This window comes from Zosterops lateralis (assembly GCF_965231275.1).
Source record: "Zosterops lateralis genome assembly, chromosome: 1".
Lineage (NCBI taxonomy): Eukaryota > Metazoa > Chordata > Aves > Passeriformes > Zosteropidae > Zosterops > Zosterops lateralis.
Window position 1 is genome coordinate 48873088 of NC_139762.1, and position 27177 is coordinate 48900264.

Sequence of the window (27177 nt, forward strand, 5' to 3'; positions counted from 1 at the left end):
TTTATGTTCTTGGGAAACCAAGAAGTGCTGTGGAACACACCAAATGAACAGCAAACAAAGGTCTACAAACCCAGAAGAGATGCAGAGTTTTTGAAATGGGAGATATTTTGGAGATTTTATTTTTATACTTTTTCCTATAGAAATTAATAAAAAATAATTTAACCTATGGCAACTAATTCCTATAGCAATAATCCAAATTATTTTAACATTTCTTGCTCATTGTCTCATCTGCTCAGACTTCTAAGTGGCTATGTTGAGCACTATAGCCTATTTAAAAAAAATTTAAAAATCCTAGAATTGGGTTCCAATAATCATATTGAAACAAATTACAGCTGTTATTCTATTATGCTGTCAAATTTGCCAAAGCTACAACTTCCAGTAACTGCCAGAAATCATCATCATGACTTCTTTTTTGTCCTCTCATCATTCTTCAGCTTTTTGTTCTACTAGTTCCCTAGCTCAGCACTTTTACAGCTAATGCTTTTGCTTTACTCCCAGTTTGAATTTATTGGTTTTTAACTTTTAGGTCCTGATTTCTGCTACTCATTTCAATACCAGATGAGAAAGTTCTTCAGTCTTAATCAAACTACCTTGCTTGTCTTTTGGATACATTAATAATTTTCTAGGAAAAAAAGGAAAAAAAAAACCAAACAAAACACCCATGCCCACATCTCTTTCTTGCCCCTAAGTGTGTTTTTGAGTTGCTCTCCCTGCACCATGCTCTTTATTATTCATAATAATATTTAAAACAGAGTAAATCCAATTTTAAAGAAGCTGAAGAATTCTGGACCAAAACCTCAATAAGATTAAGCATTTCATACCTACAAAGCAAGCCGTGATCCCTGCTTTGGAGAGATCAGAGCAGATGTAGGGCAGGCAGTAGGTACAAACACCAGAGAATAGTGGGCAGGGCAGCATTTCCAGCTAACTGACCCAGCAGCCAGCACAGCACCAGCTCTGAAGCCATCAGTACCATGTGTAGAAAATAACATTCCTAAGTCTGTCTCACTGTCACTCAGAGGTGAAAATCAAACATCTTGCTTGGAAGGTGTCTGCACCTCCGTTGCTCATATTCACACAGATTACAGTAGAAATTTTCTAGAGACTTCACACTTTGCTATAACCATGAAGAGATTGAGTCTTTTTAGAGCAGTAAGAGGTTAATTGCATAGAAATTATCTCCCTAGAAAAAGAGAGCTTCGTTGTGTCTCTCCTGTTGGAATGTGCCAGCAGAATCCTGTTCCATAAAATAAGATTCTGCTTTCATACAAAAGTACAGTTTAGACTACTCAGCAAGTTATTAGTTTTGCATCAAGAAGGACAAGCATATTTAATATCCATAAAGTCAGGAATGGCTAATTTGAGAGCAACATTTCCAAAGGAAGTATTCCCCCCACTCCCTTCCCTGCTATGAACCAGTTTTCCAATGTTCTTTATCTTCTAGCCTTCAGCCACGATCTGCTTAATTTTTGCTGTGAACAGGAGCCATCTCTTGGGGTGATGGTTTGGGCAAGATGACAAAAAGGTGGATAGGTAAGAATGAATGCAGCAAAAAAGCCACAACAAAGCAGGTTAGAATATCTTTTTAATTATTTTATTGTATTCATAATGAAAGCTCATGATGAAAGAGAAAATTGCTACCTTTCACAAAATAACTCTTTGACCAAAAAAGTTTTACAACTTCCGAATAAACACTTCTTGACTCATAAAATTTTTTGCACTCCAGAAAATGAAATTACAAGAAAAAATGCCAGAACAATGCCAGTAAAAGAAAATCTTTTCTTTTACTTACTATTTTTAGGACTTTATTCTATTTAAACTTAAGGAGATGGAAGAAGAGTGTAAAAAGGCAATTATCTTTCAAGCAAGGGGAAAAAAATTCAAATATGCCATTCAGTCCTAAAAATATTGTATTTGCTGTAGCAAAAGGAAAATCAAATGACATGAGCCCTCAGGTTTGGAATGCTGATCCTGAAGTGACCAGTATGCTTCCAGGGAATGGCCAATAGAAACAAACTACGCTGCACACTATGGATTGTGCAATTCAGAGGAAAAACTGTGCAAAGAGAAAAAGTGCTTCCTGACCCTTACAGCAATCAGCTTAGTCTTCGAAGCATGAGCTTTGATTACCTTCATCTCAGTGGGCACAACCATGAATATCACTGTATATCATCTAATGCCCGGCACATTCTAGCTGAGAAAGGGATGTCAATGTAAGAATTTCTAGAGCACTTCAATTGTGCAACCTGGGCAATAACTGCAGCAAGAAACCGAAAGCAAAAACATGTTCAACAGCATAAAGCACATATAAATACAATTGCATTTGAATTTTTTTTTTTTTTGAGGAAAAAAAAATCCTGTAAATTAATTTCACTCTAACAGATCCCATTATAATTAAATTCCCCATGCCAGAAGGAAAAAAAAAAAAAAAAAAAAAAAAAAAAAAAAAAAAAAAAAAAAAACAAACTCAAACCCAAAAGCCCCAGTAAGGACATTTACCTGATGGAAGCTTTGGGACAAGACATACGTAAGTATCTGACATGTGGCATATACCCCTGTGGTCTGTCCTAAAACTTAAATGCAGATTTTTGCAAAAGTCCCAAAGAACAGCCCACATCAAAACAATCAGATAGGAACATTGGCAGTTGAACATCTGTGTCCTGCTCAAAAATACACTGAAAAATACATGAAATCTGACATGCCTTAACTACAGAAGAACTTCAGGAATGCAGTGATAATGGCACGTGAACATCTTTAGACTACTGCCCTGTTGATAGCACTCTTTCCTCAGTGCACACAGCATTAATTTATCATTCCTCTGCTGGCAACAAGCCTCTTCACCCGCTTTAATGCTAAACAACTTCATTTGAACCTGTGTGGAAAGAAGGCAACAAGTCCAAGGAGTTGTGCTAGTTCCGTGTAAATCAGGTAACATGGTCCAGTACCATTTCCCACCAGGAATGAGAGTTTTAAGGGATGTTGAGGGTAGAAATAGTGTCATGTGCTGAGGAGAAGTGCAGAGAGCTGGACACTAGGCACAGATCAGAGAGTGTTAGGGTTACTTAAGCAAAATGCTGAGCTTTTCACTCATGAGAAATACTAGGTTTAATGAACTCCTAATTTCCCATTAAATTTACTAACTCCAATTCTGGAAGGTCAAAGGTTTTCTGGATGTCATTTTTAATTTTTACATTTATCTGCAATGTTACTCTCTCCCAGCAAAGCTGGCAGTCTGTTTGTGGGTATTCCTTCTCCTCTGAGCATATATGACATGTACTAAAACTTGAACAAGAGGGACAATGGAGGTTACCTCAGCTTTCATAGCTACTTAGGAGGAAAATGGCCTCACCTTTTCTCCTCTTTGTAAACCTGTCAGTGTATTAGGAATAAGGAGTGTCTAAGTACCTAACTGTAGAGGAAGAAGAAGATTGACCACTGGGTCACAATGTTTCTCTGATGTCATCTCCAAGACCTAGAGGACAAAAAAGCAAATCCTCTTGTTCAACAAGATATACAAAGGAAGCTATTCCTGCAGAAATTGGAATTACTACAGTGTTTGCGAAGATGAGTGCCTGGGCAAGTACTCATTGAAGACATTCTGTTCAATGCCATTTTAACAGCAACAGTAGCACAAGATTAAAAGATTTATAGTTAAATATCCCACTCTTTCATGAATCAGAAGTTTTAGTGAAGAGGCTTATGGATATGTTGAGTTCTAGCTTCCATGTTACTAAAACACTACACCAACCTTCCTCTTAAGTTTTACCTCCTCTACTCTACAAGTCCACCTCTGTAAAGCAGTTACCATATGCTCAACTCACAGCTTGCACTTGAGCTTTCTCTATTTACACAGGATCTAAACATACACTTAAATGCTTTGCTGAAAGAGAGATGAATTTTCGAGTCATGGACATTGGAATCAAAGTCAAAGAATTAAGAAGTACAGAACCTGGATTTGTGGACATACAAAAGTAGAATGGCTTGCCTTTAACACTGTCTCGTGAGTCCTTGCTGGGATGAATATGTGCTTGAGAGGACCAAAAAGCAATGGCAAAATGCCTTTTTGTTGCCCAAAGGTATTTAATACAGTGGAGAAAGGGGAATATAATCAGCATTAAAGTGCTCTTCATAAATAATGGACAACCTAGCAGCTTTTATCTACTCTGCACTTTAAAAAAGTTTCTATTGCTGAATATTTAATGAGCAAAAGGTCATTTATTGTGGCTTTTAAATTATACAATTCAGAAACTGTTAGGAAAAAAGTTCTTTGTTGCAGTGCAATAATAGTAAGTTTTGAGTATCTGGAGAAACATGGGCCACCTTAAATACATATTTTGAAACCTACCACATACAAACTAATGGTGACATCTTTGCCCTGAACTATAACTACTGATTTTTAAGATGTCCTATCTTATTCAGCAATATAGTATTTAATCTCAAGTGAAGCATAAACCTGAATGCACATTCTCCTGAGATGTCAGTTCTAGTTTGCATTTCTTATCAAAATATACTACTGATCACATTTAAGGTCATTTAAGATGTGCATCTGTGAGAGCCATTTTCAAGAAATCTATTTTCTGCACATTATTTTAAACGTGTATTTTACTACAGCCCTTTAAATTACAATTAGAGTTCCACATAAACAAAACTATTAAGGAAGCACACTGGTAAACAGATGAATTGTCAAGATGAGTTAGAAGCAACCTTAGTTCTGTCCCCTGTGAATATAAGGCCACAACACAGACCTATTGCTGCATCCAGAGACAGATGTTCTGTGGGTGTAGATCACCATGACTTTACAGAAGTCAGTCATGCTACATCTGGTTTCTATCAACAGAAGCACCAGTACATTTCTCCTAAGCATCATAACATTTATGACATCCCACACCTATAAATGACCACCATGGAGCCTGCTGCACTCAGCACACCAAGCATGCCAGAGACCCGCAGCCTCAGTAACACCAAAACAAGTGGCTTCAGAACATTGAGAGGTAACATTTCTTAGCCAGAGCTATCCTCAGGGAACTTTTCAATTTTCTTTCTAATGCCACTCTTCCAAACCATAGAGCTGCTCGAACTAAAAAACACCAAAAAAAAAAAAACAACTGAAAAACCGCAAACAACACCCCTCCCAAACAACAAAAAACAAACAACAAACAAAACAAAACCCAAATTTTAAAACATGAAAATTCATTTTGTTTTTAAAACTAAGGTATTTTCTACATATGATAACTGAGCTCCTACTCCAAATCCTCTTATTTTTATTCACAGTCCCCACTTAAAAGAAAAAAAAAAAAAAAGGAAAAAGTTAAAACATGAAAGGACCTATCTGCAGAAGTTAGATGCAATCAGGACAAACAGTATCACACACAGCAAATCATCTACCTATAGCCCCCTGCATATACAGGTGATAAACCTGTCTGTGGCGAAAAAAGAAGTTTATTTATCAAATGACTTATGATACTACAAGGAGGAAATTTGAGACACCAGGCTAACCTCAAGATCAATCATCTTTCTTAGCAACAAATTCCAGTGAAAGCCCCATGGAGTGATGGGACATGCATTAAAACACCATGTACAAAGCTGCTCTTTGGATTTCAGATATTCTTCTGTGCATTTGTAAAAATAAAATTGATCTTTAGCACTTGTTTCAAGTAGGCTTACAGCTTTGTTGAGATCATATGTCCCTCCTACATTTACCAGCAGAAAAATTCAGACAGATCTGTCATGCGTGATTTGGCATTAGACACCTCAACTGCAGCAGTAAGGTTATTTTAAAGAGTCGTGTCTGCTACAGTCTGAACCTTATACAACACACTATCATTGTCAAACATCTAAAATAGTTGCTAAACTCTTATTTATAGACAGAGTGAATGTGGTCCTTAATAACTCTGGTTTACTTAGGATGGTATTCAAAAGACAATATTGTCTCATTTATCCGGGTCTGTCAAACACAAATATCAATTTGGAAGCTGCAAGAAATGCACAGGTTTTATGCTGGCCCATTGCACAGAGGCAGATTTTTCCTTTGGTCAGTAAATTCTCTCAAGACATTACATTTAAAAACTTCAAGTGTATCAACAGCCAAATCATACTTTTAAAACAGCTTTTGATGCCTGTTGCAGAGCTAGTAGGAACAACAATACCTACAGGCTCTCTTGCTGTCTTTTACATTGCTCTTCTCTCACTACATTTCATGGACTGGCGTGTAAAAATAAAAGAAAAAGATCTTTATTAGGGGAAAAAAAAATCAAAAGTAATATGTCTCTGAGGGAAGCAAAGCATCTCAGTCGTGCCCCCTGCTTCTGCAAGGAGAAAACGAAACTTGTTGTTAAAGCTTGCCAAAACAGATGGCAACTGGATCCAAAATATTATTGATGGGTAAAAAATTTATACATATCGATAAACACCAACACTCTTAACTAATGAAGATACAGACATGCTCTTCTGTTTGATAGTATCAAACAATTTGTCAGAGAACTGTAATTGAATCCAAAGACAACTTGTTTACTCTGTATTAAAATACAGTATTTCATATCACACTTTCAGAGTAAATTATATGTCTATCATCTGATATTTAGATAGATATATCAACTGATATTCAGATATCTAAGAGAAAATGGTTTGTGTCAGTTTAGATAAGCAATCCCACAAAGAATGATACTTATATAAAACCTATGGACTAGGTCATGGAATGTAACAAACATGAAGTCTCCTAGCCCAAATCACGCAATCAGAAATGAACTGACTCCTCTAGAAATTATGCAACTGCCTTGCTTCTTATAGAAGAGAGTAAATGAATAGGTGCCCATTTCCCCTATTCCACCCTCACCCCTGTGATACCACAAACTAGTGAGAGAGAGAGAGAAAACAGATGTAGTTATCCTGAGTGCCAGTGTTCTGTGTGTAACTATACCAAGAAACACTTCTTGGAAGAAAATTCTTGCATTGAAAAAACTCTGAGCTCACTCCACAGTTTTTAGGGGTCAAACAGATCAACTTACGTAGCTCTCCTACTTTCAGAATTTCACACAGCATCTTTGTCAGCTCAATGCTGCTTCGGCCAAATGGGCACTCATGCTTGTCTTCTCGACTGCTGTTCTCCAGGACAATCTGAAGGTGGAATCAAAATGGAAAATAATCAGTTTGAAGAATCCGTGAGCTGCGACACTGTTCTCCACATCCAACATTTACAAGGCATACCAGACTTAGTCTAGGAAACTGTAACAGGAATTTAGGAAAATGTATTTTCATAAAACTTAGCTAAATTACCTATGCTGTTTTTGTCACGGCTTCAAACTGAAAGGTTTAGATGAGAGATTAGGAAGAAATTCTTTACTGTGACAGTGGTGAGGCACTGGAACAGGTTGCTCAGAAAAGCTGTGGATGCTCCATCCCTAGAAGTTTTCAAGACTAGGCTGGATGGGGCTTTGTGTAACCTGGTTAAGTGAAAGGTTTCCCTGCCCTGAGCTGGAACTCGATCATTTCTGAGGTCCCTCCCAAACCATTCTATGATTCTATGTTGAGGCAGTCAGCAACATATAAGCAGTGCTGCTCCATGACCAACTGGGAAGTTTTGCCATTGCTATGCAATGTTGCTGTTCTGCACCACCCTGACTTGGAGAAACTGAAGTAGAAGCCAAAGAGAAAGAAATAGTTTCATTTTAAATGTGCTGGTTAAAGGAAATTAGATAAATTATTGATAGGCATGAACACACCTAGAAGGATCTACAAAACCAAATTGGGACAGAATTTTCATAGCTGGATTCAGTCTTCAAAGTAGGCTCAAGTGATAAAATCAAACAGCTCACAAAGGAAGAAAATGTCTGTATTCTATCTATTATGAAAAGAATTTTTGCTTATGTGCAAAACATTTCTGGAGACTATCACTCTTGTATCAAGTACATGAATGCTGCAAAAATGACTGAAGAAGAGACTTTGCATTCTCTATTGAGTGACACTGTAAAATAAATGGGAGAAAATAACTCCTTCAACATTTTTATACCCATTAAGTTCTGCCATATCTGACACAGTTGAGATAAAGTTTTCCTTGGCACTACAACTAAATAAGAAATGAAAAGTTATAAAAATACTATAGATTTCACTGAAGTAGTGAGCCTGAAAAAAGAGTAAAATAGTGTCTGAAAAAAAATGAAATGGTCAAAACAAATTTGCAGTAAGAATTGCCTTTGTAGAACTATACCACTTTACAAAAAGAAAAATCTCATCCTAAACAGCTGCTGCATAGCCTAGGGATGAGGGACAGAAGAAGAAAATGAATTTCCAAGGTAAGAAATTTTGCCAAGCACCAGAGAACCCCAGAGGATCTCTAATTTTTTCTCAAAAACAGGTGTTTAGACATTGCTCTCTACTTTGCATTCTTCCTGTCTTCTTAGCTCCCATCTCCATCATGGTTTTTGTCTGTTTGGTGTTTTTTTGTTGTTTGTGGACTTGTTTGTGGTTTTCACTTGTTTGTTTTAAATCCTTCCATTTTTGCAACAAAGAAAGCTTTGCAAAGGGTTTCAAGGCTGGAATTTCACCCAAAATCAGGATGAAAGGTGGAGGGAGGGAGCAGTTCAGTGCTTGATGCCACTAAAAACTTCCCCTTGCTCCCCAGATCTTGGTTTTTGACCTTTTAGGTCTAGAAGTGTTTCCTGTGAAGCAGTTACAAGTGGGAAAAGAGTGAAAATCCTAAGGCAAGTAGGAAAGCTATGTGCTTCACACAGCATGCCAAAGTCTCTTCAAAAAGCATCTATTTTAGTCCTACAGCACAAAGGGCAGCCTCCAGCTCCTCCCAGCCCATCACCCAGGGACGTGAAAGGATGGATACTCTCAGTGTTACGAGCAAGTGTGATCTCTTGGTTTTGCTGTCCAGTGCTGCCAATGTTACCTTTGATTGCTTATACTTCCCACAGAAGCTTAGAAAGTCATTAGGGATATGACATATACTTTATCACCACAAAATTTTACTGGCCTTTTCCAATAGTACAGCATCATGTTCTAGAGTCTGCCAAGAGGACTTCTCTTTCTAAAAGTTTTCATTTAAATGGCACATAATTCTTTTATGTCATCTCTGGGTAACGGCAAATCAGAGAAATACCCCTGCTATTTTTGTTTTACGTTGCTGCAGCCGGTGTTCAAGAAACATGTGAATATGACTTTATATTCTGGATGAGTCATCCTGCTTCAGTCTCTCTCATGGAGGATAGTGCTACAGCTCTACACCCAAAAGCAGAAGCAATGATAGAGTAGCACCAGCACAATGGAAAGCTGTGTGTCTCAATACCTCCCTAAGATCACTTCTCTCATTCTTTTTATTACCCTGCTTTATCTCTCACATAATAAAACATAAAATCTGCATACCAGAGCAGGGGGTTGCTTTGACACAGATTTAGATACAGCAGAGAAACACTGGTAATAAAATCAATGGAGAGGCAAATTGAAAGGGCAAGGGGGAGGGAGAGGGAAGCATTGGGATGTATTCCTGCTCGTTTTTGGCAAATGCACTTTGCTGAGTCTCACATTAACCCGACATATTAACATTTCATGAGCACATAAATATTTAATGGTGACACTGTATATGCATATAATGTAAGACAGAATTACAGCAATCAATAAGAATGCCAGAGAAATAGTTAAGGCACTGTGTATTGCTATACAGCAAATTAAATGGCAATTTGAGTAATCAATATGTAAAGCAGTCTTGAAATGATCCTCAGACACACTCTCTACAAGCATCAGATTTTTTAGCGTTGGCTGTACAAAATAAAGCAGTGCTGCCATGTTACATTTCCTTAAGAAAGGAAGATGGACGGCCCTTTACTGCATCTGAATATCTATAGGCAAATTTGACGGATATGGATTTTCTGCAAGAAACAGCAACAGTAAAAAGGGAAAGAAAAAAAAATAGGTTCTTATAAATATGCAAAGAGAAATCATTCCTAGTCTTGGCAACAGATTTACAACATTCATTATTATATTTGTAATAGTCTTTTCACGACTTCACGACTCATATCCTGTTCCAAAGTAAAATGCTATAAATAGAGCTGATAAGGACATGGTTGTAATGTTATTTCCTTTATCACTCTGGTTACAGAGGAGAAATAAGCAGGGAATGGACACGTTCACTTCATAAACTCGTGAAAACAATACCAGGGAAAGAAATATAACACACAGCTCAAGACAGAAAACACTTCTTCTATCTATAGAGCATACTCCTGGCTTGCATCACGTTTTTATCACAAGTTATTTTACCACTGGAAGGAAAATAGTGAGGAAGTTGCAAGCCCACACAACCTTCCTTTAAACAGAGGTCTATCATTAACGCTCATTAACTGCTCCACCCTATTATTTTCCTCCTTCTCCCCATCAAAAATCTGAATTGCAGATCCACCAGACATGTCACAATCAATGGCTAAATTTTGTTTGTGGAAAACAAATATTCAAAAGCAGAGATCATGGACATTGCAGTAGAATTCCTGGCACCACAGAATCACAGAATCACTTAGGTTGGAAAAGACATTTAAGATCATCCAGTCCAACCATTAACCCAACATTCCTAAGTCCACCACGAACTAAGCCATCTAAGTGCCTCTTTTAAATACCACCACAGATGGTGACAAACTCCAGTTCCTTCTTTCAAAACTGCACACAGGATTCAAGATGTGGCCTCGCCACTGCTGAGTACAGGGGGAACAATCACGATCCTGTCCCTAGTACTGCTGATCCAAGCTAGGATTATATTGGCCTTTTTGGCCACCTGGGCACACTGCTGGCTCATATCCCATTTTCCTTCAGTACTATCTTGACACTGGTTTACTTGGCTGCCCTTTATTCTGATACTACAAATCTCTTTCTGCCAGTTTTTCCTGGCTTCAGTCCTTGTGAAGTTACAGAACTGGGTAGGTCAAACATGGAAATGTAGCCTATAATACACTAGACATTATACAGTTAAAAACCAAAATGAGTTCACAGTACAGGAGTATTAAATTCTCTGCAGATCCTCTTCTTTTCCTCTTGTGTCTTTGAACAATAGTGCACATTACCATGAGGCAGAAAAAAAAATCCACCATAATGTGTAGTGTTCAACAACAACATATATTTTTTTCTTTAGGGAAAAGTAAAAAAGTCCAGACAAAAATCTCAATAGAAAAGCAAAAGAAAATTACCAAGAAAGGGCAGACAGGAAATGCCTTAATGATGTTATTTGTAAAAATAAACAAGAACAAAACAATTGTAGCTCAGAAAACGGAAGGGAAAAAAGATAAAGTGAGTGAGACTAGCACAGAATGAGAAGAAAATGAATGAGATGAATTGACTAGCAGAGAAGAGAAAGGAAGGGGTTTAAAAATGTTTTTTAAAAATGTAAGAGGGGGAAGTTTTTAGGAAATCAGTGTTACCCATTTTCTCATGCTAAGGCATGAGAATTTGACAGTATTTATAGTAGAATACAGTTCTGTACAGTTATTATTTTAGATTTTGTACTATACACATCCATCTGTCTATGGAAATAAATCCAGCTGGTGTCCAGTCACAAGTGGTGTACCCCAGGGATCAGTATGGAGCCTAGTCCTGTTTAACATCTCTGTCAATGATTTGGATGAGGGGATTGAGTGCCCCCTCAGTCAGTTCACAGATGACGCCTAGTTGGATGGGAGTGCTGATCTTCTGGAGGGTAAGAACGCTCTGCAGAGGGATCCTGACATACTGGATGGATGGGATGAGGAAAACTGTATGAGGTTTAACAAGATACCTAACAGTGGCCTGGCTAAAAAATAAATATAAAAAATTTGTTTCTAAATCTAATTAAAACCCCCCAAACCTATAATAAGGAAAATGAATATATAAAATGTAAATATGCAAAATAAGTAAACAAAATCATTAAAAGTTATTTTTTAAATTTGAAATAAAATAAATTTAAGTATCATGCCAAGATCACAGAGGAATAATGCAAATTCCCCAGTAGCAAAAAACCTCCGTACAAGACACCAACCTCAAAATCAAAAGAATTTTCTAAATTTATGGCAGTGTGCCTTTATGATTTTCCATTGAATTATTCATTGAGTCTGTCACTACCTCAAGAGCCCAAAATAGACTCTCGGGAAGGCAGTGGACTTAGTGAAGGATTCTCCACACTTGTCTACCATGGGTTTTAAAGTCTGCATCAGCTACACTAGTGAAGCTTATACCTGCAACTAAGAGTAAATGACTGACAAAGGCAAAATTTTGAAGACAGGTATCTTCAAAAGCTTCCTCCTCAAAATCCAGGAGGATGAAACCACCAGACAGAAACATTTCTCCTTCACTGGGAAGAAATATCGACTTAGCCAGTCCCTTAATCCTTCACATTAAAGACGAAATTGTCTCAAAGCATATTGCCCATGGCAACTGCAGATGTAATTCTCAGATTCTTGAGCCAAAATCACAGCTTGGCAATGAAATAGAGATTCATTGTTATTAGGAAATAAATACAGAACTGAAAGAAAGGCGAAACCCACTGTAGCTGCATTAATACTTCTAATAAGTCCCAGAGCAGGCAATTCAACGAATATTGCTGCACTATTAAAAAGGAGCATTTCCACAGACCAATTTTGTAAAATGATCCTGTCTGAATAGAGAACAAGCTTTTTAGCAGTCTGCTGCAGGTTAATATCAAGAGGTTCAAAGAGCTAGTTAGAAGAGATCATAAAAACCTCCTTGGACCCAAAATGAAAGGTCAAGCAGCATTTAAATATCCAGAAATTGCAGGGAATCTCTTCCCTTTCTTGACACTGCTTTTCTTTTTCCTAAGCCTCCTTATCACATACGGTAGGCTTCCCCATTCCCTCTTCATATAGGTGCTTTAGGTAACTTAAAGAAGCACATCTTTAGGATGTGCTTCCTGAGAAAGGTAAGAGACTCTACTGCAGACAGACTCAATTTCCATTCATCCTCATCACCAACTTTGTTTTCTTCTTAAGGTACCTTGTCATTTGCTTCAGCTTCAGCATCAGCCTTCTTCCAACATCCTTCACTCTGCACAGTCTCCTCTGACACTGTATTTTTAATTTCCTATGCTTCCTCTCTTCCTTATCTCACTCTTCCTTGACATTCCTGAGTCATTATAGAAATTTCACATGGCAAAGCTAAAATAAAGCAACAATTATTTCTGCCTGCCTCTGGAAGACACTAGAATTGCAATGTAAACAAAGATTTAAAGAAAAGTTGAGATCTTCTACAGATATTGAAAAATAAGAAAGGAGCCACTGATACAAGACAGCTTAATGTTTCCAAAAGTTGGGTTCTTTCTGAAAATTATTATGAACTTACACTTTTTTCAAACAAATGTAGTGCCAAACTATTTCAAGCTAAATATGCAATGGTTCTTCAGGTGCTCACCTGGCAATATATTTTTATTCTCACACAAACACCATAGCATGAAGCATGACAGCAATTTTTATTTTCCATCTAAAGATAAACATGTAGTGGTTTGTCGTTTTTCTTCCTCCTTTCTTTGCAGAAGAACCTTCTTCTTCTCTCTATGAAGAGCCAACCCAATGATCATAAAGCATGGTGGTAGGGCCCATGATGAGAAGGCACCATTGCCCTGTAATCTTCAGAGGCAGCACCAGAACATGCACATCACTTTGCACAGTCACAGGTGTGTGAGAGGGATTTGGTGTTGAACTGGTCCAGTTTGAAAACTGCCAGTCAGGTATTCCTCTCCCTCCATGCCTCCCACAAATGTAAGAAGGGAATGCTCTTCCTGAAGTTCTCTCCTGGCTCACCAATGGCAGAGGTGGAAGGCAGAAAACTGCAGTATCTGCAGAATATAGCAAGTTTCTGAATTTTCTTTTCTTTCATAATGTAAAACAGGCCCTATGAGTGCCCTAATGTTATTGTGGTATGGCCATATGAGAAAAACATCAACCTTTACAGCACATCAATGAGCCTGGCAGCCAGAGTCACATCACAAATGCTCTGGACATGGAGGAAATGTCAGACAATCAAGAGCTAGTTTTCTCTCCTCATGCATACGCATCTCAGCTTTGCAGGTGGAGGGACTGTGGCTCCACAAAAACTAGCTCAATCTTTGTGCACTACTGCTGCAACTCATGTTGTGATTCAAAACTATGGGAATTTACGAGAGTGAGACAGACTTAATTAGCATATCTAGTCTGGTGACTAGGATGCTATGGCAAGGACAAACAGAACTTTGAGCTTATGAGAAGATGGGATTAAAAATTTGCTTAAGGAAGTAGATTTAATTAACTTTTTATGATGAAGATGTTGTAAAATGCATAAGTTGTTTGTATGATTTTTTAACTTAATTATTGTAGTAGAAATTATTAACTTTACTGAAATGGTATATAAGTTCTTGGAAAATTTGAGTAAAATCGAATTCTAATTATAAATTAGTTTTTCTGTCTCTCTATCAATCGCCAATAATTGGTGCTCCATGTGACAAAACCTTTAGAAGACAGTTGCTAGGCTTGCAACAATTTCTGGGCCCTTTGAATCGGGAGATCATTTAGACAACAGCTTTTATGCACCTGGGAAAGTTTAGGTATGCTATGAATGGTGGAAAGTGATCTTAACACATGCAGGACTGTGAGATGCTATAAGTATCCCACTGCACATTCCATACAGGGCTGTGCAGAGAGTGCCATGACTCCCTTAGGATTCTCTTCCTCAGTGGTAATTTTGTGTTTATTCTGCAATCAGCCACTCCAGGATTTTGCATCTTTAACTGCAGAGGGACCCATCTTAATCCCCATCAGTGATGGAGGCCCCCAGGGTTGTCACGTAAAGGAGAAACATTGTGTGATGTTTGGGAAGAAACAAAATGCAGGCAGAAAGACACTTAGATATGGAAGTGGAAGGTAAGAACAGAGAATGGAAAGCTTGGGAGAGAAAAGACAAGAACACATTAATGAGGTGGGAACCTAGCATAGCCAATTAGATCTCTGAAACTGCATTCACTTACAAGACTCACCAGGAAGACTCATTTAAAAAAAACCTCACTTTTCTCTCTACCTTCTACAGAAAAAAATAGGTTACATCTCTTTTCATATCATTTTTGGTTGGGGAGGAAAGCATGGCAGAAATCAAGCTCAATTTTATTTCAGAAAATGCTGAAATTATATGTTGGACTCCTTATATCTGATCAGGGGAGAGTGAGTAGGCACGAGGAGACTTTGTGAATTGACGGAAGGATGTGTAGGCAGCCTCCTATACAACAACTGCATGGGTTAGAAAGTATACGGCAGACAGTCTGACTGTGACTCAACCCATCTTAGTTCTGAAAGGTCTCTTTTCAGATTGCCAGCAATCTTCCTGCCTGCATTACTGGCACTTGCAAACAGCACCTGCTCCTCCTCTCTGACTCCTGAAAGCTTCAAACGCAGAAGAGCTCCCTGCTCAGCCTCCCCAAATGTAGCTGCTGGAGAAGAAGTGTCCCTGCATTACAACTGTGTGAATAACTAAACTACCAGCTCAGCAAACTCAGGGAAAGGGGGATTTTCTACTACTGACCATAAACCAAGCCAGCTTCTGATTTTCAGGCAATCAAAGTAATTCTTGGTGCAGCCAAAGGCCACGTGTTGGGTTTTTGTATTTGGAACACTGTAATAACTTTTAAAACTTGTTTTAAATGCAAAACCAGAAAATCTAAGAGCATACTACTAAGTATCTTACACATCACTCACAAAAAATTAGTAGCATTGGATCCATTATAAAATGTATCCAATTTTCAGCATGGATTTCAACACTGCTTTCCTACCCCAGGGATATTCTTTTATATGGGAAATCTTACATGCAATATCAAACAGATATTTGAAAGAATTAATAAAATCTCTTTAGGATTCAGTAGGAAAAGGGATAAACTTTCTCTTCTGCAGATGAGATTTGAATTTAAGCCTAGAGTAAAATGGTATTTTTTCCTACAGATTAAGATCCTACTAATCTAATAAAGTGCAAAAATCTGGACATAAACTTAGTCAGCCAGCTGGACAGAACTCGAAATAGGTGACCAGCCAATGTTCAGACCCAAAGCTGCTAATTTTATTTGCATTTTCTGCAATCCCTTGTGCTTAAACAAAATTACAAGACACAGTATGTGTCTTCTCAAGGGGGACTCTGACCCCAAAGCAGCAGTGAGTCCTGCTAGAATACAGTTGGTCAGAAACAAAAGAAAATATAGGCAGGCCACCAATTTGTCAGTCATCAAAACCAAATTCATTAGAATGAGAAAGGTTTTTCTACAGACTCTCTTTACACTCAGAAAAATGAAAAGGCACACTGCTACAAGTTACCAGTAAGAAAAAATTTCAAGATGTCTGTACTGAATAAAGTCTGTCTTCAATGGTAACTTATAATTTTATTTTTAAAATTAGTAGAATATGAAGCTGAAGTAGTTTTGGAAAGGAATAAATTGAAAGTGTGGGAACACATGACTTGTCTGCTACAAAAGAACAAAAAAATTATCTGTCACAAAGCTTTATTCCAATCATTTTCTTCTCTGTTAAATTTAATTATACACTCTAGCTGTCCTATAATTATGGAGCTTGGGAAGCTGCCAATTATTTTCTGTGGAAAATTTTTAAATTTCTTGCAGAAATTCAACATTACTTCCATCAATGCATTCCATATACTATGTCATCACCTTCTAAAAGCCAAGCCTCTGATGATAGTGATTGATAATTTAAGTGCAACATGAAAAAAACCCTAGTGTATATCAGTCACTGATAGCACCAGGCAATTAATTAAAGAGAAAGAAAAGATAACTCAACAGGAAACTAATTCAATAGGACAATTTTTTAAAAATCAAATGATAGCTAACAACATCGCACAGTCAAAGAGAACATGCTTAATTTTTTTCCCATCCACTGAACAACCTGGAGGCTCCAGTCATCCTATATGGCAAACCAAACCCTGAGATTCAAAATCTGCTAACTCAAAGTTTCTATAAACATTGTGTTTATCTCAAAGAAGACAGGAAGTAAAGAAAACATATTACTGCAATTTCAGGAAAAAGTATTGTGCAAAACCAGCACAAGTATACAATGGGAAAAAGGTGAATGAAAGAAGTTGGATTGTGGGGAAATAGTTTAAAAAAATACAACAGAGGGAAAACTGTGGTTATTTTTGTTCCTCCTTCACCCATATTTTCACCCTGAAATGCCTTTTGCTTTCAAGACGCAGAGTTACCCATCTGCTGCAGTGCCTTCACATCCATGTTTTTTAACAAATTGCAATTGTATTTACTCTTCATACTTTAGTCTGCTAAAGTACATTAGTTTTCTACTGTCTAGTCTTTGAAACCCCACTGCCAGCCCCCAAAAGGACATTTCAGTTTCAGACATCCTTCCTACCAAACTGATCTATTTATCATGCAAATTACTTCTAAGCAGAATCTCTTATGAGAGGCAGAACAAGGATTGAAAAGGGAAGAGATTACTTATTGACTGTATTCTCTTCTATCTTCTGTTTATCCATCATTTTCATTAAAACAAGAACTAAGGGTCATGCAGCAGAGGCATCCTAGGAGTCACAGGTCAGACTGCAGGGAATTGTGCTCCCCATTAAAATGCAGCACTGCCAATACACTCACTGAAACCATTATGACTTCCTGATAGTGTCTCTGCTCAATACATCACATTCTATCAGGGAAAACTTCAGATATTCCCAGCTCATTTCAAACCAGCTCTGATTTTCAGCCTCAATTTCTAATTACTGCTTAGCAGAGATAGTATCTGGGGCTTAGGAATTAACCCATGGCACTGGAATCAATTGCATTGCAAACAGCCAAGTTGAAAATAATCTCTCCTCCTAGGAACCAAACTAATTCCTAGTATCAACAATAAAAAGAGAAGAGCTCTCATTCAACAAATTTTTCAGGATGCAAGGTATAGCTGGTTTAGACTGTATAGCTAAAAAACTTCTTGTGGAAACTTTAGTTTGACTGCAGGAGGAATTTTATTAGGGTATAGGAGTAGGAATACATCTGAAAAAATAAGCAAGGTCAACAGGCTGTAAAAGTAGAGCAAATTGGCATTGTGGGAGCTTTGGGAGCCAAAGGCCATGAAGGAAAGGTAGTGTTAGGTGTGAAACAAGGAACTCGAAAAAGGAACAGGCATGTCAGGGCCCACAGGAAATAACTGTACACCAGCTAGCAAGCCAAGGAGATGAAGAGATTGAAAGTAGGTGTCTTTTGCAATCAAAGACTATCAACGCTGTAGGAGTTGCACAATACCATCATCTCAGAGGTGTTCCTACCGTGCCAGCAATGCTGTATAAACACTAAGTAGAACTCCTCAGAGTGGTGGATAGACTAACAAACTCCCAAAGCACATTTACTGTCCCCAAAGCAGCTTTAGGCAAGCAATCGAATCTGAAAGTGCCTCCGTAAGGCACTTCTAGTGGATGTGTACTCTTTCTCAGGAGGGAAATACATGAGGCACTCAGGCACTCTCCTAACAGGAACCATGCAGGAATAAAAACAGGCAGCTCAAAACAACAAAAATTCTCAGTAATGCAGCAACAAAAATACTGCACTATAGAAACAGGGCTGAGCCAGCAGCAAAATCCTTTCCAAAAAGTGGCTAATTACATGTTTCACTGAATCCAATTTTTAAGACAGCATTTGCAACATGAACATGAAAAAATAAGAAAGAATTGAGATACGTCAATGAAAGCTCTGTTTCAACAGAATTTTTGTCATTTTCCAAATTTTTCAGACTTCTTTAAAACATGACCCATTTGGAAGCACTGGCTACCTCTAACTCTCTAAACTTAGAATTTTCAGAAGAAGCATGAAGTAGCACAGTCCAAATCTTATCAATTTTTAATGAGAAACAGTAAGTATTCAGCATAGTTTATCCAGAAAACATGCTCTTCTTTCATTACCTGAGGCAGCCCTTCCTTTCAGGGATTTACAGGGATTGATTAATACCGTTGTATTGCATACTACCATAGTGTTGTTTTAAAGAGTTATTCCTAAATTCAGACAGAGGAGTATTCCTAAATTCAGACAGAGGAGAAAGATCCATTTAAAGAGCAAATCCTACAGTCTCATCATCTGGCATTGTGTACATAGATATAGGCAGGCCCTTTGCAAACCCCTATTAGAGCTTTGACGCCAATTTACTTCAAACAGAAACAGATAATAATGTATATTAAAAGATTACTCTTGACTTTTAGTGGAAATGATTGTGTCTACTGTTTTCTTGCTACACACAAACTTCTTTAATCAGGTTTGGGTGACCATTTTTCTTGGACAATTAAACCTATGAACTCCAGACACTGACTTTTGGAACTGTCCTCCACTCCTATCTGTGCTTGTTCGGTTTATGCTTGGCAAGCACTTGAGTTCAGTAAAGTTCAGGAAAAGCTGTTCTCTTCAGAGGCAGGTATTATTCAGTTGTATGCCTCTTCTTGTAGGGACGCAACACATAACCTGCTCTAACTATCATTGAAATAACCTTGAAATAATGTAGGAAGTGGAGTGGGCAGGGGGCAGGAAAGGGTTATATAAGTGAATCATGATGCTCTGTATGTATTTTACTCCAACCATGACCTCTCCTACAGCAGTAGTTTTAGTGGAAGCATCTTAACTCTCAGTACCCTGCCAACTCAATCAGCTCTCTAGGCATTTGATCTTCAAAGCCTCCTTTCCACAAAAAAAAGCTGTCAGTTTTTGGTAGACTTGGAGCAGGTCAGAGAATTCTGCATAATTACTCCTTTCTGAGTTTATGGTCATCCATTATGCATCTGACAAAGGCACAGGCTAATTTCTCTTCTCTTTGCAGTCTTAAGCAAAAAAGAGTATTTCCAGAAAGTAATATCTAGCATATTTGACTCAGCAACGACAAGCAAGACATGTCTACAGCTTTCTCCCAGACCTTTTACATGTCATGTTTTAATGTCATGTGGTTTGTCTTCCTAGAGATTGTTGTTAATGATATCAGGATTTTGAACCTCCCCTTCCAAAGTCAACTGCAAACAAGACATAATCACTGCAAACAGGCAACTGGAAAGATCTCTGTGACAAGAGGAAGCCTTACCCGAATATACGCATCCTGGTGATGTTTAGCAAAGTACAGCATGTTGTCAAGGGCCAGCATTCCAGGAGGGGTCTGTGTGAAATCCATTGCTGGGTTTACATGGTTCTGCAAAAAGAGGGCAAGATCAGTCAATGAGCACCTTTACAAAAGCTTTCAGCTCCCCAGCGTTGCTGAGCACCCTGTTAGTGTGCTGTGTTAAAAAAATGTTCAACAACAAAGCTCTTTTTTGCTGAGCAAAAAATTCTTAATAAGGAAATGGCCCATGCCTTCGAAAAATTCTACAACCAAATGAAGACGTTATGAAGTTGGCATGTCAGTAATTCACTTATGCAGCTGTGGAATGGAGTTTCCCAAAGGCTGAATGCTTTAGAAGCACAGACCCCCACATCATCCACTGCAGATAGACTCCTTGGTGGTCCTACAAACTAAAAGCACATGAAAATACAGATAATTGAGCCAATAGACACCAAAACACCTATTTATACAACTGCTATGGAATGAGTCCAAATAAATCACAAAAAGGAGAAAGAAACTACCAGACTCAATAGCTGCATTACATCTATTGGGTCTTGCAGACTCCTGAACACAAAGGGCCTCAGACAAAATTTTGTATGAAAATAAACAGATTTATCTTGTGGAATTCAGGTACATTTTTTGTTGCATTCTGAACCTATGCATTTCATCTATGAAATTAATGAATAAACATATGATGACAATGAATAAACATATAACCAGAATTCATTAGCTTCCACATGCGTTTACATACTTCAGATATTCAGTTTCACACACTACATGAAAAACTACAGGTACCCAAAATATTCATTAACTCAGCTGATTTTTTTGATTGGATCGAATGAAATGTACATTTGAATAAGCTTCATGTAGTTCATGGTTCAGACATGAAACTTTGCCTGGCTATACCAAAGAAGCTGCTAAGAAGTCCCAAGAATATGTCTCCATCAAAAAATGCCTCCCTTCTGCTACACTCTTTTTATCAGTATCACCTTTGCAATGTCTCCTTCTCCACTCATCATTCTGACGCAGAAAGATATCCCTAGCTCCTTTGCAATGGCATTTCTATTCTGCAAGACCCAGCTGACAGAGACTTTAAAAGTGCATTTACTACCAGAACACTGGCAAAGATCAGCACAGATTTCTTCCATTACTCTGTTTCTGCAATGTGCTCAGGGTCTGATCCACCTAGTTCACTGATAAAAGCATGGGTTTTACTACTTTTCCTTCTATTGAGTCTGTCAGGCCATAAAGCAGTAGAAATGAGTGATTCTACTTTTTTGCCCATTTTAGCTTCAGATGTATCATACGTTGGTTTTAGCCAGTCAATAATTCAGTCACATAAAAGATTAAAAATAGTAGAAAGCAAAAGTTATACATTAAGATGCCTGCTGCAACTTCAAAAGTAGACAAATATATTAGTCTGAAGATGGCATGCAGTACCCGCTGGTTGTACATTTCCAGATTAGGACTACTGGTGTACAAGCAAAACAATCACAGACAAATTAGGGAATCAAGAGAATGCCTGGAACCCTAGATTTTTATATAGAAATAACTATGTAATAAGTATTCCAGAAGGGTAGTTGTAGTTTGGGAAGGGAAAACAATGTCTTACTGAGTTGTAAGTTCCAAACCCTCCCATTTAAACTTTTATTTTCCCTTTCATCTGCTCATCTGAATGACAGACAATAGCCTTTCATGGCCATTTCCCCAACTCAACCTTTCATCTTCCACATTGATGCATTTATCAGTCAGAACATTTAAAATCAGCACAAAATGGTTTCACACACATCACAAGCCCTACAGACTTCAGGTTCTGAGAGAAGAAAACATTCCTTCCTACAATTTTCAAACATTTCAAAAAGGTTATTTTAAGAGAGGCTGAGTCTCATAGACAAAAAAAATGCTCCCCAGCCTAGCATGAATATCTTACAGATCCTTCTCTGCATTTGAAACTACCTCCAATTTGGCCACAGAGTACAGGTCTTGAGGAACACTGCTTGATACTTCACTGTGTCATGAGGTCCATTTCCTTGGGAAAGCTACTTAGGAACCACAGGAAGCAGCAGTCAATAGAGAACCCTACAACTAGCAAAAAATTATGCAAGTAGAACTACAGCCTAGGGCTGAACATGCACTCTTGGCTCCCATACTATACACAGGTCAGGAACACTTGGATAAGTACACTTGGACAAGCATAGAGAGTTTCAAGACCCACCTACATTTCTCCAGCTATTAAAATACTAGTACTTATTTCACTGGCATTTACAATGGTAAAAGTAAATGCAGGACACAAATAAAAAGCCTGACCTACTTGTTGCTTTATCCCATTCTAAATCAACAAAAAATATCAAGGACATGAGGAATCTCACGACATGAGTAAGGATGACTCATTCTGTCTCTTATCATCACTACTAGTTCTATGTTCAATCAGAAAAAACATCTTTCCATCACTTTTACTTTATCTCCAAGTCAAGCCTATAAACCCAGCTATTTTCAACTATTTTCAGTTTGTTTCTGTTTTTCAAAAGTTTCTGTCACGTGGGAACCCAGGATAACTAGGGCTTTGTCTTCAGCTCTGTTGATTTAAATAACTAGAAATACAGAAGCAGATAATAGCTGAGGATCCACAAGACAGTTCTGGCATGTGCGAGACAATACATTACCTTCAATTATTCTTCAAATTCAAAAGGAATGTCAGACACTTTGTTCCCTTCCTTCTTTCTCCCTCCCCCTAAAATCATCCTTTTCTTAACATGATGAATATTTGTGGTTGAAATATTAAGTTATTGAGAGTGGGTTCAGAAATGAGATACAAAGCTAAACTATCTAAAATGTTGTATGTAGTGAATAATTCAGAAGTAGGCAAACACCCCACCTACAATATAATTTATTAAATATACAGAACACAGAGCTTCAAGCATATTTGTTGCATCCATTTAGTACAAAATCTATGGCATTTTTTTGTTTAATGGAAAATGAAGAGTAAGAAAGGCAAATCAAACAGATCTGTTACCTCAAATTTTTCAGATAATTTTCGATTTTTTTCCACTAGGCTGAGTAATATCTTTGCATTTTTCAACTTCAGCACCTAAGTGGCATTTAACAGCTTATGCCATACATGTTAACGTACCATACACGTTAACGTACCAAAACATTCAAGAATTTGTTAGCCAACTCAATAGGATACTGTGGACATAAAAATTCATTGGTTTTGATAAGATAAAACTCAAAAGCACATCTGCTTGTGTCATTAAAAAAAAAAAAATCACGTGGCATGTTTCACAATAAAACAGCTATTCTGGCTAAATCCCAATGCAATAATTACATTCAGACAACCTAGCATTCTAATGCAGTTCTGGCTGTGTAAAGCTTTCTTCTCTATCCTGAATGGCTTCACTGTCTTACTCCTGGCTTCTGCAGCAATCTCTGAGGGATGTATGGATTTCTGTGGCAGGTACATGTCCTCACACCGAGGTGCCCATTCACAGCAATGTTCTGTAACTGCTAATGGAATAAGAACCACTCATTCCTTATATTATTCCTAACAACAGCATCTTCCACATGAACACACTAAAGCACAGGAACTATTTATTTCCCTGCATTTCTAGGCCATTAACATACAAATTTATTTCTGTCTTGACAGGTATTGGCAGTTTATCATAGATTTTGCACCAACGCTGTATGCAGCAGCTGTGTAAATCAGTAGTCAAATCATGCTAGTCTGTCCTGAAAGCAGTATGGAGTAGGTGCTAGACCCAGTTGTTTTCCCAGTCCCAAAGCAGCTCGGGTGAATCCCTATCCTGCATGTCTCACTTCTGTAAGTGGCATGACAAAAACACATCAGAAGTTTCCAGGGAAGAGTCAGGACTGTAAAAGAACTGATGATAGAAAAACTTCCAAATGTCACAAGAATCCAATTTTAATGGTGTCTTTATAAAATCTCTCTCAAAACTGGTCTTTTTTTTTTTTTTTTTTTTTTTTTTTTTAAGAAAAAGGAACATTCTGTCTACCAAGGTAACACTGGGAACAGCAATTTCTTTTTTCCATCTTCAGTTACTTGCTTGCTCATTTTTGTCTTCCTTTTAAATCTAAACCACTGTTCCGTAGGCTAGGAAGGAAAGCAATTACCTGTTCAGTTCTACAGCACCTCTGCAAAACTTTCCCCAGATCAAATCAGAAAATAATAGTAGTACATATGTGGATGTTTGTTCTTCATAACTCAGGACAAGAAGAGTGGGAACTTTTTAAGTGAGATTTACAGTGAATTATGAATTGACAAACTTATGCTAAAACTATCAACAAGCACAAAGACTCACCATTTACCCCTTCCCTAAATAAACCTGAAGTTTTACATGCAAAATGTTCCCATCTGTTCATTTACACAGTAATTACAAATAAGGAAAAATACTACATTAAACCAACATTTGTGAGGAGGTAGTCAGCTAAAACTCTTAATGAGGAAATATTTTTGTCTTTTTATTTAACAGCACGGCATTCGAAGAGATGATGATGATGCACATCACTTCCATCATCACACTTAATGAGATATAACAGTGACTTGGGAATTTTCAGCCTCTATGTAATCAATGAAAGCAAGAACTAGCAGATTTGTTTTTCTCTTGATAACTATTTAAATATGCAAATGTGATTTCTTTTTTTCCTTCCAAAGCCTATTTTTTTTAATTTACAACAGAACTCAATGCTAGAATGAAAATGTATCTGGAGGATTCCTGAATTAAAAAAAAAAAAAAAACACAAACCAACGAACAAACAAAACCACAAAAACTCCCATACTCTAATGCAAGTGAGAATTACCCAAAGCTCAGTAACTGCTATATATTTGAAAGAATATGAAGAAAATCATGTAAGATACTTTCGGTGTAAGTAATTTAAATCACATCTTCACTATTCCACGACATATGAAGAACTCGAGTATATTTCTACTGGATAAAGATTTACGAATTGTATCTGCATACAATGATGGCTTTTTTCCTTAAACATACTTCTAGCTCCTTTTGCCTTTGTGTTTTGGTAAATATTTGTCTATTTCTACTAGCAGGTAGAAATTTTGAGGTTTGTTTTTTGTTGTTATTGATGTGACAGCTTTGGATACATATTAGTAGACTAGAAATGTTATCCTCCAATAATGAAAGTCATTCCTACTAGGCAGCATGTTAAGCAACAGACTTGCTGGATCAAGTTTGACCTCACCAATATAAATCCGACTCTCTCACAAGCAAAGAAATTTAAAATACAATCTGCACAGCATTCGCCCTACAAAAGATAAAAAAGCAATAATTTGACTACCACATATCCTTAATTCATTGAGCTACTATGTAATCTAATGTAAAGAACAATAGAGTTCTATGTAAGCCACCAGAAATCTGTCCCAGTCACGTAAAGATGCTATAGTGGTAAAAACTGCAAAAAAATTAATGTTAATGAGGTGCAATTAAATCACCTAAAAATCACTAAATAGAGCATAACAGGCATGCCAAAAGCACTACATATTTTCAATCATGAATAAATTGCACATTATAAAGCAAGACAAAGAGCTCTTGCATAATTCTTTGTATTTTACACATGCCTGTATTACATGGAGCTAATGCTTTGGATTCCAAAATCTTAAGCCCTACAGGCTGCCAATATTTTGAAAGCCTAGAAGAATCCAAAGTGACTGCTGTAACTCAGATGATCACACCTTGTCCAAAGCATGAAAACTGTGAGCCACCTTTCAAGTCTTATTTCAGTTAATAAGGACAGATTTTAAAGTTAGATGCATGTTTAGCACTTCACAGATTATTGACTTCTTACCACCAAAGTAATGTTTACTGGGCAAATGAAGTTATTGAGCAGTAACATGTCATGTACTCTTTCAGAGATATATAGAATTAATTAATTAATGGGATGTGGTCATTTCAATTAAATTATTTCCACATGGAAAATTACTTTCAGGTATCTCACCATATCCAGCGAGCTTACAGAAAAATTGAATAAGCAGTCAAACATCCAGTTGCAGACATAGTTCAGACTGGGTCAAAAAACTAAAAGCCATACTCGTTTATTTACTGAGATTACCAGATCATTTTACGGCCAGACCCTGCCAGATTTCCTGTCTACCCTGACTTTTTGGGCAAAGCCAGTCCACTTTAGATTAAACTGCTGCCCAATGAGATGAGAGCTAATCCAGATGGCTTTCACTGCAGGGAATTAGGGACCCTTCCCATGAGACTTTCTAGAAGCTCAACTACAAGTGTATGAAGCAGGTGTCCCTCCAGCCAGGGCTGCTGGAGAGCAACCAAGAACTACAGCTTTTCAGACAGCTCCAGCTCTTACAAAATCACAATGAAATATATAACCCACATCCAGGCCAGCAAGCCACTTTTGTACTGTTTGAACTACAACACTCACGAAGTACACTGGGAAGAACTGACATATAGTACCCAAAGAACTGGCACACAGTACACCCAGCCTCAAAAGAACTACTGTTATAAATACAGGGGTTTTTATGACTTTATAATGTGTTGGGAGATGACTGGTTTAATTTTACCAATGTCATTAAAGCAGTTTGCCTTCTCTACACAGATAGAATCTAAGGCATGAATTCTCATCCTGCCCACCAGGAGAAATATCAAGCTAGCAAGAAGACAGTTATGTGAGAAAACAGTGTGAACAGTGCTAACAGGAACAGCAAGCCAAAGAAATTAATCTACACTTGAATACTGCAAATAAACACAGATTAAATGTTTGTGACTAAACAGAAGTCATACCTGCAAGACTCAAAAGCTACCTCAGCAATTTTATCTCTGTAACTCCTGTCAAAAGTGACAGTTAGTTAGATTTAGTGTTCCTAAGTCAAGTTTTGTCATGAAAAGCTTTATTTGAGTTTGGGAAAGTTTAATATCTGTTCAGTAAGGTAGATTGTGACTTTCACTCATTATTTAAGCATAATGGCTCCATAATTAAGGAGAAATTCAGAGGTCTTCAACAGACTTTTTTTTTACAAAACTTAAGGAAAAGATACAAAATAGTTAATGAGTGTACATAAATATTTTAGCATGTGCTCCAAGCAAATCAGTTACCCAGCCTACCAACAAGGAAAAAAAGAAGAATCTCTAGA

The 27177-nt window shown here is 37.5% G+C and overlaps 1 protein-coding gene across 3 annotated transcripts in view; it reads right to left on the bottom strand.

Annotated features, from left to right (window-relative positions):
* Window positions 1-27177, bottom strand: part of ELMO1 (engulfment and cell motility 1) — a 308416-nt gene that overhangs the window by 147441 nt on the left and 133798 nt on the right. For all 3 annotated transcript variants that reach the window (XM_083880270.1, XM_083880272.1, XM_083880271.1), the window contains 2 exons: window positions 20043-20147; window positions 7005-7113 (listed from right to left, as the gene is read on the bottom strand). In XM_083880270.1, the coding sequence (XP_083736396.1) occupies window positions 7005-7113; window positions 20043-20147 (214 nt within the window). The remainder of the gene's footprint in view (window positions 1-7004; window positions 7114-20042; window positions 20148-27177) is intronic.